Raw genomic sequence first — 19197 nt, 5'->3', positions numbered from 1 at the left:
AAACCTTTTGCCCGTTTTGGCGGGTACGGAAGCCCATAGGGCCGAAACGTGCGCCATAGAAAAAGGGGAACAAAAATTTAAAAAAATAAATAAATCAAGTTCATCATTTTTTAAAATCGTCTGCAGTAAAAAAAAAAAAAAGAAGTTGCACTAGAATAAGTTAAAAAAAAATCTATATATCACCCAGGCGACTTAGATAATGTGGTTGCACCACTGTACACTCTCTTAAAACTGGGGATGCGCCGGTGTTTATAAATGATCAATCACCTTCAAACAATTCAGCACACAACTTCCACCATTTAAAGTGCCTCTGATTAACCCCAGTTTAGTTTGGAGAGTTTAGATGCTCTTGTAGGCTTTTCCTGTCATTGTTGTAGTCGTATCTTATAGCACAAGTCATAGTCCACCGAAAGAATCTACAACATCAGAGGGATGTCATTGTTCAAAGGTATCAGTCAGGAGTAGGGTACAAAACAAATCCATGGCATTTATACACCATAGACCATAGTGAAGACAGCCATCATCAAAAGGAGAAAATATGGCGCATAAGTAACATTACAAAAAAGTGGACGTCCAACAAAATTGATGAAAAGATGAGAAGAATACTGGTCATGGTGGGAGCCTAGAGGTCCACAGCAACATTTCAGGAGCTGTAGAAATTTCTAGCACGTCCTGACTGTTTAGCACGTATGACAAGAACCTTCCGTCGTCGTCATACGTCTTGGCTACTGTATATTTTTGTCCAAAGTCAATAACACACACTTAAATTCTTCCGAACGCTTCTGGGAAAATGTATTACGGTCTAACGAAACCAAGGTTGAACTTTTGGGCCATAATTACAAAAGCTATGTCTGGCTCTAACACAACACTGCTCATCACCAAGAACACCATACCTACAGTGAAGCACGGTGGTGGCAGCATCATGCTTTTTGTTTTCTTCTGCTGGACTTTTTCACAGTGGAAGGAATTATGAACAGTTCCAAATACTGGTCAGTGTTTGCACAAAACCTTCAGGCCTCTGCTAGAAAGCAAAAATTAGGTAAAGTCTACTGGAACATCTGAACTTTGTTTGAGGTTAATCAGAGGCACTTTAAATGGCAGCAGATCAGAGCGGACTCCCATTTAACATGATTGTGAATGTCATGGGTTCATTTTAAACACAGCCACATCCACAGTTATAAGAGGGTGTGGACACTTATGCAACCACATTATCTCAGTAGTTTTTTTTAACTTTCCCTCTCTAAAATGTTTCTTTTTTTCCAATTGGATTGTACAGGTTATAGGTTCCATTAATGGTGGAAAAAGCTTTGAAATAATTTACTTTGGTCTCCATCTGGAAATGGGGTGTGTAGACTTTTTATTCAACTGAATGTATGTATTTTAAATACAAGCATAAAACCATTCTGACAACCAATTGTACCTCAGAAATATCTTCTTGAAGCTTGTTATACTTCTCAATGTCAAAGCGTGTCCTTTTCACCCCCTTGTGGAGGAAGAGCAGATACTGTCGGTCTCTAGCGTCAGGGTACACGTATTCCTGCGGGTGACAAAGAGACACCGCATTTTGTAAGCACATTTTAAAAGACTTTCTTTGTGATGTTACTGAAATAGCTTGGGTAGAGGTGAATTATGATGTGTGGTGATAAAAGGGCAACAGTCTTTCAATTGGCTAAAACTTGTATAATTAGGATGTTACAAAGACACTGATGAGTTTGCTGAAACACTGCTAATGCTGTCTTTTTAACTGGTCCTCTATTAAACCGGGAAATGTTACTTATATTAAGCTTCTTTATAGTTAATAAAGGTAATTTGATGGTGACAGTGCGACACATTTTCATGATGTCCAAACAATTTAATGGCCTTAAATGGATTCTTTAACCTTAATCTTCATATAGTATATACTGTACAAGGACCTTTTCTTTTGTTACACTGATAAAATCCCATCACTGTTTTGAAATGATCACAAAATCTATAATATTTACAGTATTTCTGATCTTGTCTAATATTTTAATTTCAGTGGCAAAATGGCACCAGTGGGGGCAGCAGCAATTATCTCAATGTGTCATGTGATGAACCAATAATGCAAAATCGTGTTTTATGTCTATGGCAAAATAGAATAAAATAAACACATACATCGCTCTTTGCCCTTGTATGGTGTTAAGCATGCCTTACCAAAAATTGCAACAGTTATAATACATATATGTACGACACCTATTGCAGCTCAAGAAACACACATCACCAACTTCACTGCCTGTCAAAAACACAGTTTTGGCTGTCTGTCATATACTTAGCAACAACACCTGTGCGTTAATGTGTAAAGCAATCAGCCATTCTGTAATAGTGGTGCCAAGAACATTTGTGTTTCGATTTCTGTTCTGTCACTCGCATTCCCCTTTATGTAGACATTAGTGCAACTGTTACTACCCTTAAGCAAGCTAATGGTGCATCAGCGTGAAGCAGCAGTGTAACCGGCCTGTAGTGGTTGTGTAAAAAGGGCTAAGGGTTCTCGAGGGGAAGCCGAGAACTGTACTATAAGTTATTCTTCAAAATGATATTCCCTCATCTGATAATGCTGAGCGACATTCCAAAATAAATATGTTAATGCAGTGAGAACTGGTAATGGCAAAGGTCAGAGATGATTCACATCATTTTCATGCTCATTAAAGCAGTCATGAACCCTTGTGTCCTCTGGATGAGGCACAATCAGCTTTCTATTTCAAAAGCGGGTTTTCCCCTCTAATTTTTCCCCGGTCGGTGTGAATTGCCAACAGTGTCAATTTTCTTACCTGGCGTGTGAGCACAAAATAGGCATACATGGCCATGGCTGTGCCGTATGTGATGAAATAGGTGACAGGCTCCATGATATCCCAAGAGTACTCCCACCAGGTTAGTCTGGCCAGGATGCCGAACTGGGTGGCCATGTACGCCATGCCGCCCCACAGCACCCAGGTAGTGCGTCGCTCCGCCTTCCTACTCAGCTCCTGCTTCACCTACATGTGAAACAAGTGAGAGGAGGAAGTCATGCACGATGTGCCAAACAGGTCATCATTTAGAGAGAATCTCATGAATAATGACATGGTCAGTATTAACCCCTCTGACCCCCAAAATACAGATTATAAATTTTAATTACAAAATAGCTATTAGTTTAAGATAAATTTAGCAGATATTCTGTGATTATTCACCTTCACCAGAGAACCTTTGAGGCATAACAATGAACTGGATGGCTTTTCATTAATCAAGTACACAATGCATGTCTTAGTACTAAGATATGTATCCCCGGGGAAAAATCCTTAAAAAAAAAGTTGACATGAGCAATCATGCTCGTAAACATAGTACGGCTTAAAAATGTATGCATTGAATATAAAGGTGAGAGTTTTAATTGGGGTATGTGTTTTGGCGATGTGTCCACTGCATGCGCCACATACATAGATCCACACATTAGTTGACAAGTGTAATTCAACAACTTGGTAAAGAAGTGCTGACTCCATGAGTGAAAATACACTCCATGCTGTCTTTGTAGGGACTCGCGTGCCCAAAGCAGTTCACACGTTTTGTTGTTGTTTTTTTTTTTTTTTAAGACTCTGGGCTCAACATGCATTTGGCTCTAGCTACACCCTCTGGTCACCATGAGAACAAAATTCGTACTTGCCATTGGCCCAGCAGTATGTGGGGCAGGGCGATCAGTGGCTCACTTGCATGACACAAAGCGGCCACCTCAAAACAGGCTAATTTTAGCGATTTAAAAAAAAAAATGTATAAAGGGTTCTATAATGAATTCTTGATCCTTATTTTCATGACAGCACTTCAAATATATGTTATTAAGACACCTTGGAATTCAAATGGGAAAATGCCTGGGGTTGTTTTTAGTTTTATAGCACAACATTGTGTGTTTCTTCTGATCTAAGTCATTTCATACATTTTGAAAAGCTCTTAAAAATACCTAAGTAGGGGAAAAAACTAATGACTAAAGAGGAGAAAGAATCAACGACCAGCAGATAAATACAATAAGAAATGTTTATTAACATGCAAAAGAGGTCAGACCTTTTCAAGGGGGCGGAGCTGAGAGTTTAGATCCTCCAGTCGTCCAATCAGCTCGCGTTCTTTGCTGAGTTGGTGCTCCTCAATCCGCAGGGTTGTGTAGAGCTGCTGCACCAAGAACTTTACATCATTCAACCTTTCTGTCTCCTCATGGGGCAGTAACTCTGAGGGGAAGACAAATGAATTAATGGTTTATTGCTTGTCTTATAGGAAATGACCACGACCGTCCTCACCTCTCCTCGGTGGCCGCACAAGGTGGGTGGTGTCGTTGATGACGAGCTTAAAATCATCCAGTAACAGGATGTCTATCCCTGTAGAGGAGGCGACCCTTGCTCCATCTGGTGAAGAAGAAAAAAACGTGGTAGAAAAGTGAAGCAAAGAGAGTTGCTGGTTAACCACTCCACACACCCTGCAGCTCTCTTGAGCATCGGGCTCGTTTCGCACCGATTACCACGAGAGGGAGAGTGAGCAAAAGCACTTCCACGCTAAGAGAAGATCCCGAGCCTCAATTGTTCTTGTATAATGAAGCATCAAAGCTTGGCATATTCGAAAGGATTTGAATTCTGTTGTGAAGCTGCTGTAGCAGAAACACTTAACGGCATCGAAATACACTTAAAAGCATGAAAGGGCATGTACTGTACATGTGTCATCTACTAGAGGAAGATACAGTGCATGTGTGTGTGTGTAATTGCGTGCACATGTAAAAGAGAGAGAGAGAGAGAGAGAGAGAGAGAGAGACAGCAAACGAGACAGCGAGAGATCGAGAGAGAGAAAAAAAAAGAGAGAGAGAGAGAGAGAGAGTGTACCCGTGGAGTAGATGGCTACTCGATCGATGCCTCTGTCCTCTGCTTGGAGCTGTTGCAGGAAAACTCCCACGCAATCGCTGAGAGGCTTGAGAGTGAACTGACAGCGTTCTCGCCTCGACGGCAAACTGACCGAGATGACTGGCAGCCCGTTCTGGTACACCACCGTCACCTCTGAGGGGAGGGTTGGGGGACAAACACGGACAAATATTAACAAGATTGATCAAGCCATTCACAACCATTGACAAAGTTTGGCCGGCGAGCCAAGAGAGTGCATTAGAGCCCCAGTACTACAGTAATGGACTTTGTTTTTCAATTTCAGATCAGAAGAATGCAAAATGGTCTCTTAGATCTACTACAAGGACAAAAGACTATGATATAATGCTACGCAGCCACATATTTCTAGCAAGTAGACGTCAGCACAGAGTACATCCTTGTCAAAACAAGCTAGGTGGAATACAAACACAAGCAACATTTTGAAAAGCACTAGCAAGACTTGATTTTTACTTGGAACTGTAATCGAAGTAAGATGTACTAACAACCATTTTCCATCCTTCTAGCTTCTGTACCACTTATGTTCAGGGTCACTGCACTCCAAGACCGACTTATTAGAATATTCAGCTGGCAGCCTGGCTGAATATACGGACACTGTCACATCCTATATCAGTTTCTGTGAAGAGGTTTGTGTACCAACAAAGTCATTTCGCACATTCAATAACAACAAGCCGTGGTTCACTGCCAAACTTAAGGAACTTCGCCAAGCTAAGGAGGACGCATATCAAAGCGGGGACAGGGCCCTGTATAAACAAGCTAGAAACCTGCTGACTAAAGAAATTAACATTGCAAAGAGGAACTATGCAGCAAAGTTGGAAAAACAGTTTAGTGCTAACGACTCTAAATCAGTCTGGCATGCATTCCAATCGCTGACCAATTAAAAGCGACAATCCCCCCCAAGCTGAGAACAATAGCACACTAGCCAACGACTTCAATACCTAGGTTGTGTCCTCTCTCCGCTGTCATCGGCCTCATCAAGGACGGTGACGAGTCTGCATATCGACAGGAAGTGGAGCGGCTGGAGCTGTGATGCGGCCGACACAACCTGGAGCTGAACACGCTCAAGACTGTAGAGATGATCGTGGACTTCAGGAGGCATCCTTCGCCACAGCTTCGCCTCACGCTGTCCAGCGGCCTTGTGTCAACCGTCAAGACCTTCAAGATCCTGGGAATTACAGTCTCTCAGGACCTGAAGTGGGCGATCAACATCAACTCCGTCCACAAAAAGGCCCAGCAGAGGACATACTTCCTGCGGCTTCTGAGAAAGCACGGCCTGCCACGGGAGTTGCTGAGGCAGTTCTACACAGCGATCATCAAATCAGTCCTGTGTTCTTCCATCACAGTCTGGTTTGGTGCTGCTACAAAAAAGGACAAACTCCGACTGCAACGGACAATCAAAACTGCTGAAAGGATTGTCGGTACCCCCCTACCGATCCTTGAGGACTTGCACGCTGCCAGAACTAAGACAAGAGCATGCAAAATCCTCTCGGACCCTCCACATCCCGGTCACCGGCTCTTCCGGCTCCTTCCCTCAGGTAGGCGCTACCGATCAATACAAACTAGAACTAGCAGACATTCCAACAGCTTCTTCCCTCTTGCAATCATCTTCTTAAACAGCTAACCTACAATTCCATTGCAACATGCTGCCAATTTCTGAGTTTGTTGTCACAATTCTGTCGGGCCAATTATATATTACTCGTGCACTCACTGTAGTAGCCTCGTTGGTTTCCACCAACGGGTTCGGGGATTGCCGCCACGACAGGCACCGACCACTTTACGGCTACAGCTCCGGTCGGCCGCCTCAGCAATGGAGGCATGGAACATGGCCCACACAGACTCGATGTCCTCTGCCTCCCCTGGAGTTTAAACTCCTTCTGACAGGGGATTCTGCCAGACGTTCCCAGCAGACCCTCACAATAGGTTTGGGCCTATCACGTCGGACCGGCATCTTCCCCCACCATCGGAGCCAACTCACCACCAGGTGGTGATCAGTTGACAGCTCCGCTCCTCTCTTCACCTGAGTGTCCAAGAAATGCGGCCACAAGTCCGATGACACGACCACAAAGTCGATCAGCGAACTGCGACCTAGGGTCTCCTGGTGCCAAGTGCACATGTGGACACCCTCATGCTTGAACATGGTGTTTGTTATGGACAATCTGTGATGAGCACAGAAGTCCAATAACAGGACACCGCTTGGGTTCTGACCGGGGGGCTGTTCCTCCCAATCACGTCCTTCCAGGTCTCACTGTCATTGCCCAAGTGAGCATTGAAGTCCACCAGTACAACGATGGAGTCCACAGCGGGAGCGCTCTCCAGCACCCCCTCCAAGGACTCCAAAAAGGGTGGGTACTCTGAACTGCTGTTTGCTGCATAGGCACAAACAACAGTCAGGACCCGTCCCCCCACCCGAAGGCGGAGGGAGGCTTCCCTCTCGTCCACCGGGTTGAACCCCAACGTACAGGCGCCGAGCCTAGCTGGAAATGTATAACGTAAAAAACAAGCATCAAAAAGTGCACACGGAGAGTTTTATCAAAATAAGCCCTCTTTACACTGCCAAGACTGGACGATCAATACATTGTAATATCGCTGACCTTTCCCTCTACGAGCAGTTATGTCAATTCACCGATGCTAGGTATTGACATTTTGTATTCCCATGGACAAGCTTCAAGCCCTCTGAATTATGTCTGTGTGATTGGACTGTTAATTTTGTAACACAAAGAACACACAAAACACAATTTTTTTTAATCATTTAGTACTATCTCAATGTAGGATTGTTATAACTATTGCACGAATGAATGGTTACTCGCGAATCCACTTGACAAAAATGAATCCCTTATTATAATTTACGCATTCGAATGAAAACGAATCAAAGTACGTATTTTATTTTTACAAGAGTTGCAAAGCGTTGTTTACTTCCACCACCATTTTGACGTACTGTGCATGCGCATATGTGCAGTTGTAGCAGGTGTACCCGATTACGTGCATCACTGAGCCGTACTCCCCCCGAGATGATAATGATAATGCGGAACGAGGCGCCCGATGGCCGTGAGGAGCTGCACAGATATTCATGGCAGACTGCGACCGCGGAAGATGAATTGGATAACGTCATGTAAGATTGATTCAACACATCTTTGCAGATGATTGACAAGAGCTAGCCAGCGCCCACTAACTAGCAGGTAATCTAATCGCTGGCTTAGTAGAAGCAGTTGTTGCCAGCCAACGTGGATTTACACATTTTACGACACCGGGTTGGCATAAAATAGACTACGGCCGTGATGCGGCGAGGTTTAAAGTAAGCCATTCTGAACTAAAAAGTAGCGTTTTGGCAACAGCTTTTTCCAGAGGGAAAAGCGGTTATTAAAACACGGCAGCCAAAATGCATCAGCTTGTCTTCTCGTGTCCTTGTGACAAAATCTGTGACACCCTAAAAAACTGCGACCAGGAGTTAACCATGGGGCTATGGATAGTTCTCAAACAATCAAATTGGATTTTTAATTTGTTGAACAATGACATGTTTATTTCAGAATAGTAAAAGGAGTAAAGATTCAATTATGATTTGCTAGTCATTCATTACTGTCAATGCGAATAGCGATTGGGGATTTAGACAGCGAATCCGAGCTCGAGTGATAACATAACAGTGTGTAATGTAGCGCTACTGGAACCAGCATGATCCACCTACTGTAACTCATGAGTGGGTCTTAATGACAGAGGGCAATGAATCCAAAGTAACTCCACAATGGATGTAATCCAAGCTGCAATACTGCTGCCACCACAGTAACCTCTCCCTCCTCCTCAAGACCACTGCAGTGAATCAGCAAATCATCATCTGGCACAGGCGGCACCAGTCGGGCCCAGCTAGTCTGGATCGTCACCAAATACACAGAGGTGCACGCATTAATTTCCCCACCTACCTCTGATGTTCTCTCCACCTCCGCCTGCTGCCTTTATCTTCCCCTGTGCAGCCATCATTGCTGACGGGATCTCGAATCTCACAATCCCACAGCTATTACAGCTGACTTTAAGATAAAATCAGCAACTTTTCACCCTCTAACTTTTGATTCCTCCCATTCCTCCTGACAATCATTCCCGCCTTTAACACAGAGGTGCAGAAGCTACCGTAAACAATTCCATAATGACAGCTAGCAGCTACGCGAGGCACTAGTCAATATGCAATTTCGTTACAGACAGGATTAGAAACTAAGTGAGGGGTTTCCTCAAGTAAAAAGGAAGCTTCTGCTGCACCTCAAGGCTTATGCTCATATTTTACAGGAATAAACAGTATCTGGGACTCAAAGGAGAACCGAGCGGGGGTGAGAACTTACCATCTGAAGAAGCCGGGGTACACAACATTCTCTGGCCATGCCATGAAGATGAGCCCCTCCAGATCTGCAGGCAAGGAGAGAAAAGGGTCTGGTTATTTCACTAGTTGCAACTTCACATTAAGAATAATCATTTAGTTGTCTGGTCTAAACTGAAGCAGATGATGACACATTTTGCAGCAAAAATTTGGTGCTGGTTCACATTGGCATCCTTAGCCTTGGACAAAAGGTAGCTCAGTGAAAAACGTGTAAAACCTAAATTGACAATGTTTGTGATAGGACAGATTGTGCAACAGAACTTCCACAACAATAATAACATCAATAATAAATGTTGTAGGCTGCTTAGATGTCCCAAATAATTTCTAAAAAAGTAAAATTAACTGGTGACCAGTCCAATCTTGATTGAATGCATGGATTTGTGACTAATTTATTTATATACAGTACTTTGGTTCTACCACTGAACATTTAAAAAAATATACAAATGCACTATTTTGGTGCACAAGATGCATACAGGGCGAGGCCTCACAAATCTCGCAGAAAGTTGTTTGCTTTTGTTGTGTGTAGGCATAGGACAGGGATGCACAAAACAACTAATTGTGTATTATACATTGTTGTTTTATAAGACATAATGCTATGCGTTTGTTGTTTCCTCTGAATTTCCATACAGTCTTATTTCCATGGATTTCCATAATTTTGCAACCCTAGCCAAACCCAATGAACTACATCATTGATTTCATTGATTTTTTTTTTCCATTGTGAATAGAACATTCTATTTATATGAACCAGTGTCTAGAGCACCACTGACAGAAAAACACTGCAGTGGGTGACAAAGAAGGCGGCCTAGATATATGCCTCAGTTGTGTCAAGAAACTGGAGGGAGGAGGGGGTGCATTTGAGCACAGCTTGGGGAAACCCTTTTTTTATGCTGCAAAAGTAGGAGTGTCCATATGCGCAGCACGTTTCTAATCACACAGCTCATGACGTTTTCGGCTGAGCCACGATCAAGCCTTAAAAGGCATTAAATGGGATGTCACATCCCCTTACAAATGCATGTACAGTGGAGTGGGGTGGTTGAGGCAATGAAAATACAGCAAACAAAAACGCCACTAAGCCTTTAGAGTACTTAAGTGAGAACCAGCTATACCTATTGTGCACAATATGCAGTATACCTCTAAGGGTAGTGATGTCAGAGACAGTATGTATATAAAAAACAACAATGATAAACGGTTCTATTTATGATTCTTCACTGACAGTTCCGGGATGCGGACCTCTCAGAAAGCATCATAGTACAGATATAGTGGACATGTTTGTGAACCAACTCGAGGCAGTAATAACTAGAAATTTGCTGGTTCAGAACTACAGATGCCCAGTGATGGGACTACCTGCTGTCCCCACACTAAAGGCAGAAAGCTATTGGTGATTAAATGTATCGGCTGTCTATCGGGGTGTCTTATTGCCAATCAGCTAGTTGACACAAATCAAACTGCAAATAATACAGGCACTGACAGTGGTGAGTTGATCAGATGAACAAAGACGGTAAATCACAGCTAAACTGCATCCATCTATCCTTTTACTGCCACTCATTTAGGGTGACGGGGGAGCTCGCTGGAGCCCATCCCAGCTAATTTTGGGCAAGAGACGGGTGCATTTTAACTGGTTGCCAGTCAACCACAGGGCACAGCCATTCATACTATATGGTTCCAGTGACTCAATTCCATTTTTTCTCCCATGTGGCCCTGTTCAGATATGCATCAGGGAAAAAAACACATGGAATCAAACATCTTCTGCCAACGTGACTGCGGTGTAAGCTCATTCTCTTCTACGTTGTTGCTACTTCTGTGTTGTCGCTAACCGATGTTGTCACTTCTATGTTTATGACTCTACTGCATAAAGGCACAAAATTGAAATTTGGCATTAACAACTGCAGGATAAATTCAGACCAAAAGTCCAGATTTAAGTCTCACTGGGTGTTAACCATCATGCTATGATTAAAAAAATATGATTGTAGGTCTACACAGTTTTAAGTAACTACTAATATTTGGTGACAGCATCTCATGAGGTAAATAGGGGTTTTTAAGGCCATCAGAACTCTTACAATGACTACGGCTGAAAAAAGCTATTGTATGGAATTCTGCTATATTCTGCATTGTAAGTCAAACATCACGTAAAATCACTAAAGGTGCTTGCTTTAAAAGAAACCATTGTTTGCAGAACGATATTGTATGTGAATGTAGCTGTGTTTAGGGATTTGGTATATCTAATTATTTTACTAAAAGGCCACACACAAGCAAACACACACACACACACACAGCTCCATCGAAATATTGCAGCGGAGTGGCATCATGAACATACGTAAATATGATTGTGACGTGTGTGTGTGTCCATCTGTGGTGAAATATCTACGCGTGGTTGCAGGTGGCGTTTGTGTTTTTCCACCCGTCTGTTCACCAGCCTGTTTGACAGCAGCAGTTGCAGGACGTCTGAGAGAAGCAAAGCCACCACCGCCACCACCTCACTCTCTCCACATACTCACACACTCCTCCCAATCGCCCCGCACTCTAGCAGCACACAGGCACCAAAATACTGCGTGAAATATTTAAGAGCCTAGATGCAGTCAATAGCGCAACAACCTTGGAATAAATGTCATGTGAGTAAAAGAGTGAGAGAAAGAGAGACACTGAGCACAAACAGGACGGACAGATGATCTGGAAGGGTGGGACGGCGGATGAGACAGAATGGGAGGATAAATGGAGCAGCAGCAGGGGAGTGATAGAGATAGATGATGGCTGGAGTAAAACGGTGAGAGTCACGAGTGTGCTTGCGTTTCAAGCCATGTGCTGCCGTGCCCTGCAGCAGACTCGCACAAAAACACACACACAGCCTCGTGTCTTAAACATGACATTCTTCTACTGTGTGCGTAAATGTATCTTTGTGAAGGCAGAATTTTGATAGCGCTCTGGTATTAGACCTCATTGGATTATAAATTTATATTATGTTGATCATGTATTTACCGCACAATATAATTTTTGGGAGAGCTGCTTTCAGATTGGATAACAGGAAAAGTCTGAGTTGTTTTTGTGACTAAAGAAGAAATGCAAAATCCCTTTTTTTGTATTCCAACTCTCACTCTGGAACTGAAAACCTGTGTACTGACTGACAGAGGTTTGGCTTTATTTCGACTGGACAGAACTGAACACAGAATGACAAAGCAGTTTAACATCTATTCTCCCTCAGAACACCTCAGGGAACAAAACCTTGAGCATTTGGTAAATTGTGCAAACATGATATAGCAGTGTTAAAGAATAATGTCGCTGACATAATTCCTATTTCATGATGCCCTTCCGGGGAAGAGAAGCACTCCGTCATTTATCTGCACAATGACTGCATCCATCTATGTGCTAATACACTTTTCTGGGCTGATACATCCCAGATAATGTGGCTGATTTCCCAAACTCATTCATACAGTATATACAGCAGCCCATGTTACTTACTATCAACACTACGTTAGAGAAGCACACAGCACTCATTCTCGGAGGAAATGGAAATAGTTTTAATATTAATCCTGTTTATTGGACACTACACTTTGCTGGTTGGCGTCATAAAACAAGGACAGATTTACTGTCAAATAGATTAGGGGTCAATTTCCCAGCGGTCAAGTCCATCATGCTCCATCATGTTGGTATGACAAAAAAAAATCTAGAACCATGGTCAAGGTGGGGGGTTAGCGGGAGGTCACACTGGAGCAGTTCAATATGAGGGCAATTATTTTCTCAGAAAAGAAACACTAAAGACATTCATCCCAAAATCACTTACACCTCTCCCATTAACCAAGATGCAAATGCTCATTAAATGTACTGATGAGGAGCTCTTATATACTGTAGTAGTGTTGGATTTATCTTACCCAACATTATAAAAAATAGACACAAAAGGAATGAAGACACTGGTTTCTTTTTCTCATGAGGAGGGCGTATGGGAGATTGTTCAGATCACAGTCTCTCAACACGCTCTAAACAATCTCTCCCGTCGCTCCTGCATTTATTTGAAAATAGGAGGGTTTTTCCCAGACATAATGTTCTAAACAATAAGACACAACACAAAACATTGGACCAACACCTGTCACGTCCCCGACCACATCCGATCACGTCCTTGGTCCAGGCGCCCTTCCATCGGATGATGCTGAGTCATCTTTTTGAAGGTGAGACATCTAAAATCGTCCATAATACTAATGCAAGCTAAGCAAATAAATGATAACTTCTAGAATATATTTAACAAGTAGTTAGATAACACAGCAATCAGCTGTAAGACCCACTTGATAATTTTGAGAACGATTTCCATGTGGATTGTAAGGGTGAAAAAAGTGGGGTTTATGAACTATTAAATTAGAAAGGCAGTGTATCTACGATCTCATCACTCGTGAGAAGGAAGGAAAGCAAACGAGGCTCCCATTCGTTTAACCCAGTGAGGCAACGGAGAGTCTTTTTTTTCATACTGTTATTTCCAGATTTATTGCTCTTCTGTATCACATTAAGGGAGTGCCGATTCTGGTACTTTAATTTTTTCCCCCTCTCACTTAAATCGGTGTACATAATTCCCTGTTTCCAAGAAACATCCAAATGTCGAACAAATGAATGCAAGAAACAAACACAGCCCTGTTTGCAATAATTTAATTAACCCAAGTTGTAGCTATTCTATATATTTGTATTCAACACTTCAAAACCCAATTTTGGAGAATATTCTATCTATATCTACTTATTTTAATATAGCTTCAATCAGTTTACTTTATAAATAGCTAAACAGAAGATTACAAAAGTGCTTCTTCGCAACTTCTGACATGTTAAGAAGATAGCATCAGAATTGACCCTACACATTATGAAAATAATTAATGTATCCTGTCTTGTATCATTGGTTCAAGAAGGTAGTAGTTATGCAACCATTTTACAGGAGATTTATATCATAGTCGACTGCCGTTTCCAGAACCGGGTTGAATTTATGCCAATACAGAAGGAAGTCAAAAACACTGAAGCATGGGTATGGCACTTAGTTTAAAATGTATCAAGCCCGAACGAAAATAAGAAACTGTACTTCTGGTATTCTACTAAGTACTAACGTTTGATTAAGTCAATGTTTTTCCAGTTCTCTTGCTACAGTTCTAATGAGTACAATGATATCAATCCCTAACTTGCCCTCCAGGGACCTTGCAGACTACAACTACACCCAACTAGACTACACGTTGTAGGGTTTAAACATAGGAACTGGAAATTAATCTGTCATAGAACTCCACCTTAAGATAAGGCAGCCACTCTGCACTTGCCAGGGAAAGAACCTGAATTGTGGGCGACAGTTATCACAGTCAAACTTATGCAACAGAGAAAACACTGAAAGCCTTTTGACAGATAATGAAATCTCCAGTACCATTCTTCAACACCACAGTATTACACAATCTCCGCTCGCATGCTGAGCAAACTGTTACAAAGCACAGCAAGCCAGACATAAGACGGGACAATCTGATTTCTCCACTGCAGTGCAGTTAACTGCACTTTGGCTAGTTCAAAAATCTAAATGCTACAGTGATTACTGCACGTAATAAATAGATAAATAATTCCATTTCAGACCCTGGGCACGGATTGATTAATTAATGCCTACTCATGCCTTGGATAATCCACAGGATAAAACTATCTGTAGATTAAACAGTTCCTATACCTTCACCATCATACGCCCACCTCACATGACTTCTCCACGCCTTCCTGGGACCAAAAACACGACAATGTGCTGCATTATTAAACAGCAAAGCAGGCTTTCAGGGCTCAGCACTAAAACCAGTGATCCATTGTGGTATACTGTACTCTATAAAGAATTCGAACCAACTGAGAGGCAGAATTTACTTTTATTTTTAAGTGCTCTGACCAGAGCAGAGCAGAAATATAAAACCCTGTTTGCATGAATAATGTGTTTAACACAGTATACACAAAATGGTAAACCAAATGCATATATTGTAGAAGTGTTGTGAGCAGGTGCTCATTTTACAGGCACGATATGACCCTTTTTGATCGCTCATACGGCAGATGGCACTTGCTGCTTGTGTCCGTGATCATTGCATTGCGAGTCACGCAACGCTCAGCCCTTTCCCGAGCTGCTATAAAGCCTGGACAAAGCACAATCTCCCCTGCCTCCTCATTCTCCTCTTTCATCAGTTTCCCTCAGAACCGGCAAAGACATACACAAATCCTGTCCTGCACATACGCCACACACACTCGCTATTCCATAAACTGAGCCCTGATCTTAAGGTGATCCTACTGGCCTGCAGCTCATATACAGCAAGCACCCTGCATCCCAATCAATGCTGCTGAATAAGCACTCTTTCAGTCCTAGTATGCATCTCTAATTCTTTGTTCCCACCATTATCAGTAGATTGTGACTGACTTTGAATGGACAAATGTTGAATACTGTTCAATAAGTTCATGTCCAACTGACTGCTCCTTGACTGCTTTGAGCAGAATGCTTCTGTGTACATCGATTTATTTTGCTGGAGTGGGTCGAGGCAAAAAATAAAGACTTTCTACATTTGGATAGTCTGCCAAATCTGGTCTCCCTCTAGGTGTGAGAAAATGGGCAAAAAAATACAACAAACATTCATTTTGGGATTTTTGGGTACTCCATGATGGCTGTTATTACAACACACATCAGCATTAGGTTATCACTAGTTTTTCTTCTGGATTGCTGAGGGGGGTAATTTGTCCTATTTTTCTCAATGCTTCTTCATCTCCTACCTTGCCTTTAAAACCTGGCCCAAAATCATTAATAAAACATTGACATTAAAAATATGAATCAAATCTGAATCAGATTGTTCATTTGTATTGGAAGCCTCTTTCACACAGCGTGTAAAAGATATTATTTTCCTGTTTTTTTGCCATGTCGCTGTTCGTTATAAACATCACAAACACAAAATGGGTAGAGAATGTGCGCCACAAAACCTTTTTCATTATCCAATGCGACCCTTTTTTTCCCCCCACACTCTGGGCTCTGCTTCCGCTAGGAGAAGCTAGCAGCCAGGCACTGAACAAAGCGGAAGAGGAGACAGCCAAACGGCAGCAGGAATGTGCCGGCAATATCTTGTCATCTGACTAAAACTGGGCTCATCATAGGTGCAGCAGTATGTGGGGTGGGATGAGGGCACACTCCATGAAACAGAGCGGCCCCCAAAAAAGAGCCGATTTCACCATGGCAAGAAATATGCTATAAAAATCTTAATTCTTGATCCTTGGGGTATTTTGACAAACACATGGCACAGACATGTTATATTAGGACACCTAGGAACTGTTTAAAGTTGTGAAGTAAATGCCTAATACAGTATATCCCCTTTAACAATATTATGCAATGAGACATATCACCCATATTTCTTCAATTTACTCTGAAAAAAAGTTCACAGGACGTTAGCTTAACATGCTGATGTAAAAAACTAATCTTGCATTCTTGTCGCTGGTTCTGCTCAGTGTGAAACGAATAAATAAATAAATACAATCACATCCGGGGGCATTAGCTGTCCCTCAAAACGAATTTGCCAACGAGGATGCATTCCTCATAAAGCCCGAGAGGTTTGTGCCAAAAAGGAAATGCAGAAAGTGAGGCAACACAAGCAAAAAGATCGGAAGTGAGCAGAAAGTCAGGGTGTGCACACGCGCAGAGATTGGAACGTGACTAAAAAGTCAGGGAGCACTTACACGAATGTGTCGTAATTTTTTTTTGCTTCAGTTGGATTATATCTCTCAATGTCTTATTTTTTAATTGCAATTCAACAAGTTTTGTTTGATAGTCATGTTTTTTGTTTGCGAGTTAAAAGGTTTTGACACAAATCAGATTCCATAAGAGTTTAGCTATCAATCAGCCTCAGTAGATGTCTGATTACATCACTTTATGTTCCATGGAGAGAAAGCAAGACAGCGAGAGAAGGAGGAAGGGAGGGAGGGAGAGGAGAGAGAGAGAGAGAGAGAGAGAGAGAGAGAGAGAGAGAGAGAGAGAGAGAGAGAGAGAGAGAGAGAGAGAGAGAGAGAGAGAGAGAGAGAGACGGCTGGAAATCGGACTCCATGGAATTGCTGCTCTCTAACTTCTCGGCTATGTCAGCAGCTTGGTCTGAGTTTAACTTCCCTCCAGTCCACATGGACATGGCATAGCATGCAGCAAGAAGTGTTCTAATTAACTGACACAGACTGGACCATGCACTGTGGGGATGGCTGCAAAACTTTAATTCATCACTTTTTCCCCAGGATGGATGCATTGAGAAATACACATCACATGAAACATATTATGATACACTGCCAACAATATAATACATTTGAGATGCGTACAAAGCAATACGCTTCACTCCAATTAAGATGGGACAGAATCCAAGCTGCTTGCAAGTGGGGCATTTAAAAAAAAAAGAAAAAAAAAAAAAGGACTTTAATCACATTTTTATCCAAGAGTCTTTGAGCCAGCCGCGCTTCCATTACGAAACCACAACGGAGGTGCTCATCACGTAAGCCATTCGGCAAACAGAGTTTCGAGGCCCATGGTCTGCTCAGATTCCCGCTGCTCGGTTACAGCCGAGCCAGCCGCGCTCCCATCACAAAGCCGTGACTCAGCGAAGTAAGCAATGGTTTAATAAAGTATCCCTTCAGTTGTCATGTCACACAGTTTCACTTTAAGACTTGCGGTATTCTCAAGAAAGTCTTATTTCTTTTTAATCCATTTATGTTGTAGTTAACACACAGAGGTAACATGTCCTACTTGTTTATACTCACCAGACTCCATGTTTTCTTCATTTCTTATTTTCTTCTTTCTCCTTTTACCCCTTGTGTTTGGACCGAGACACCATATAACTGTAATGCCTCGTGTTACAGGCTACATCTAAGTGAAATGTGTGTCAAGACTGTTCGAAAAACATGCAATTGGATGATAAAATGTCAGTCATGACAAGTTGCTACTCTAATAAGTTATATTTGACTGAAACATATGGCATGTTAAAAAATAGTTTGCGTTTTGAACAATATTCAGTTAAAATGAAACACATATTCATTGTCATTGCAAGACAATGCCATTACCAAGTATCTGTATTCGGTATCATCAAGTACTCAAATCTAAGTACTAGTACTCATACTTGGTCTAAAAAAAAAAAAGTGGCATCGGCACATCCCTACATGTAGTTTAAACTCAAAATAGTGAGAGGTTTGGCCGCTGACCGCAGCAAATTTATTTGAGATGCAACAGAAGATGAAACCACTATAAATGAGATCACTGGCTTTCATATTGTTGGCTATTAGGACAATGAATGTGTATTGTAGTTTCTCCATTCCTTACACATACAAAGTGTCAGTATTTTTCTGCCATCATCTATATATTTCCCAGCCCTCTGGTTGCTGTGAAGAGCTTGCTACCCACCCAGTGACCAGCTGCTGCCTTGACCTGAAAACTAGAGGTTTCAGTGAGAGGACATAATGTGGAGCGAGGGTGCTTGGCTGAGCTGGAGCGTTACCTGCCAACAGCTGAACTGTTGTGTTTGAGCTCGCAAGTGAACTAAGTTTTTCAACAAATAGTAAGTAACAACACTCAATATATACTCCGATCAATATTTGAGTTTTTATATTGGGCATTAGCACTGAGTGTTGTTATGGTCATATCCCCAACACCCTCTATATGACTTTGATTACACCTACAGACAAAACTAAGAATGTATTTAACTTGTATCATGAAAATTAAGGATGTCGCGATCCAACTTTTTAAACCTGAAATCCACAACTATGTTTTGTGTAAAAAAGTAATTTTCACCCAAGCCACTACTAGAGGAGTTGACACAATGCTGATTAACCCTGTCAAATCCTCTAACATCTTGCTGTATTTTTCAATATTTGATTTTTTTTAATTTTTTTATTTAGTGTCTACCGTATACATTATACGCAAATGACGCAGCAGAAATGAGGGCACAGAAATGAGGTATTTTGCTGAGCAAT

At 42.0% G+C, this 19197-nt stretch overlaps 1 protein-coding gene across 4 annotated transcripts in view; it reads right to left on the bottom strand.

Annotated features, from left to right (window-relative positions):
- mcu (mitochondrial calcium uniporter) overlaps positions 1-19197 on the bottom strand; it is a 71512-nt gene that overhangs the window by 5795 nt on the left and 46520 nt on the right. For 3 of the 4 annotated variants that reach the window (XR_009790815.1, XM_061790148.1, XM_061790147.1), the window contains exons 3-8: positions 9218-9281; positions 4845-5015; positions 4272-4376; positions 4042-4202; positions 2787-2990; positions 1421-1537 (exon numbers count right to left, since the gene is read on the bottom strand). Coding sequence is in view for 3 of the 4 variants with exons in the window: in XM_061790148.1 (XP_061646132.1) it covers positions 1421-1537; positions 2787-2990; positions 4042-4202; positions 4272-4376; positions 4845-5015; positions 9218-9281 (822 nt within the window). In the remaining variant the exon portion in view is untranslated. Of the gene's footprint in view, positions 1-1420; positions 1538-2786; positions 2991-4041; positions 4203-4271; positions 4377-4844; positions 5016-5833; positions 6006-9217; positions 9282-19197 lie in introns of those variants that run through there. The other variant, XM_061790149.1, reaches the window with a different exon arrangement.

Source organism: Phyllopteryx taeniolatus, chromosome 11, assembly GCF_024500385.1.
Source record: "Phyllopteryx taeniolatus isolate TA_2022b chromosome 11, UOR_Ptae_1.2, whole genome shotgun sequence".
NCBI lineage: Eukaryota > Metazoa > Chordata > Actinopteri > Syngnathiformes > Syngnathidae > Phyllopteryx > Phyllopteryx taeniolatus.
Note: the sequence above shows the minus strand (reverse complement) of the source record. Positions and strands in the feature narration are given on the sequence as shown.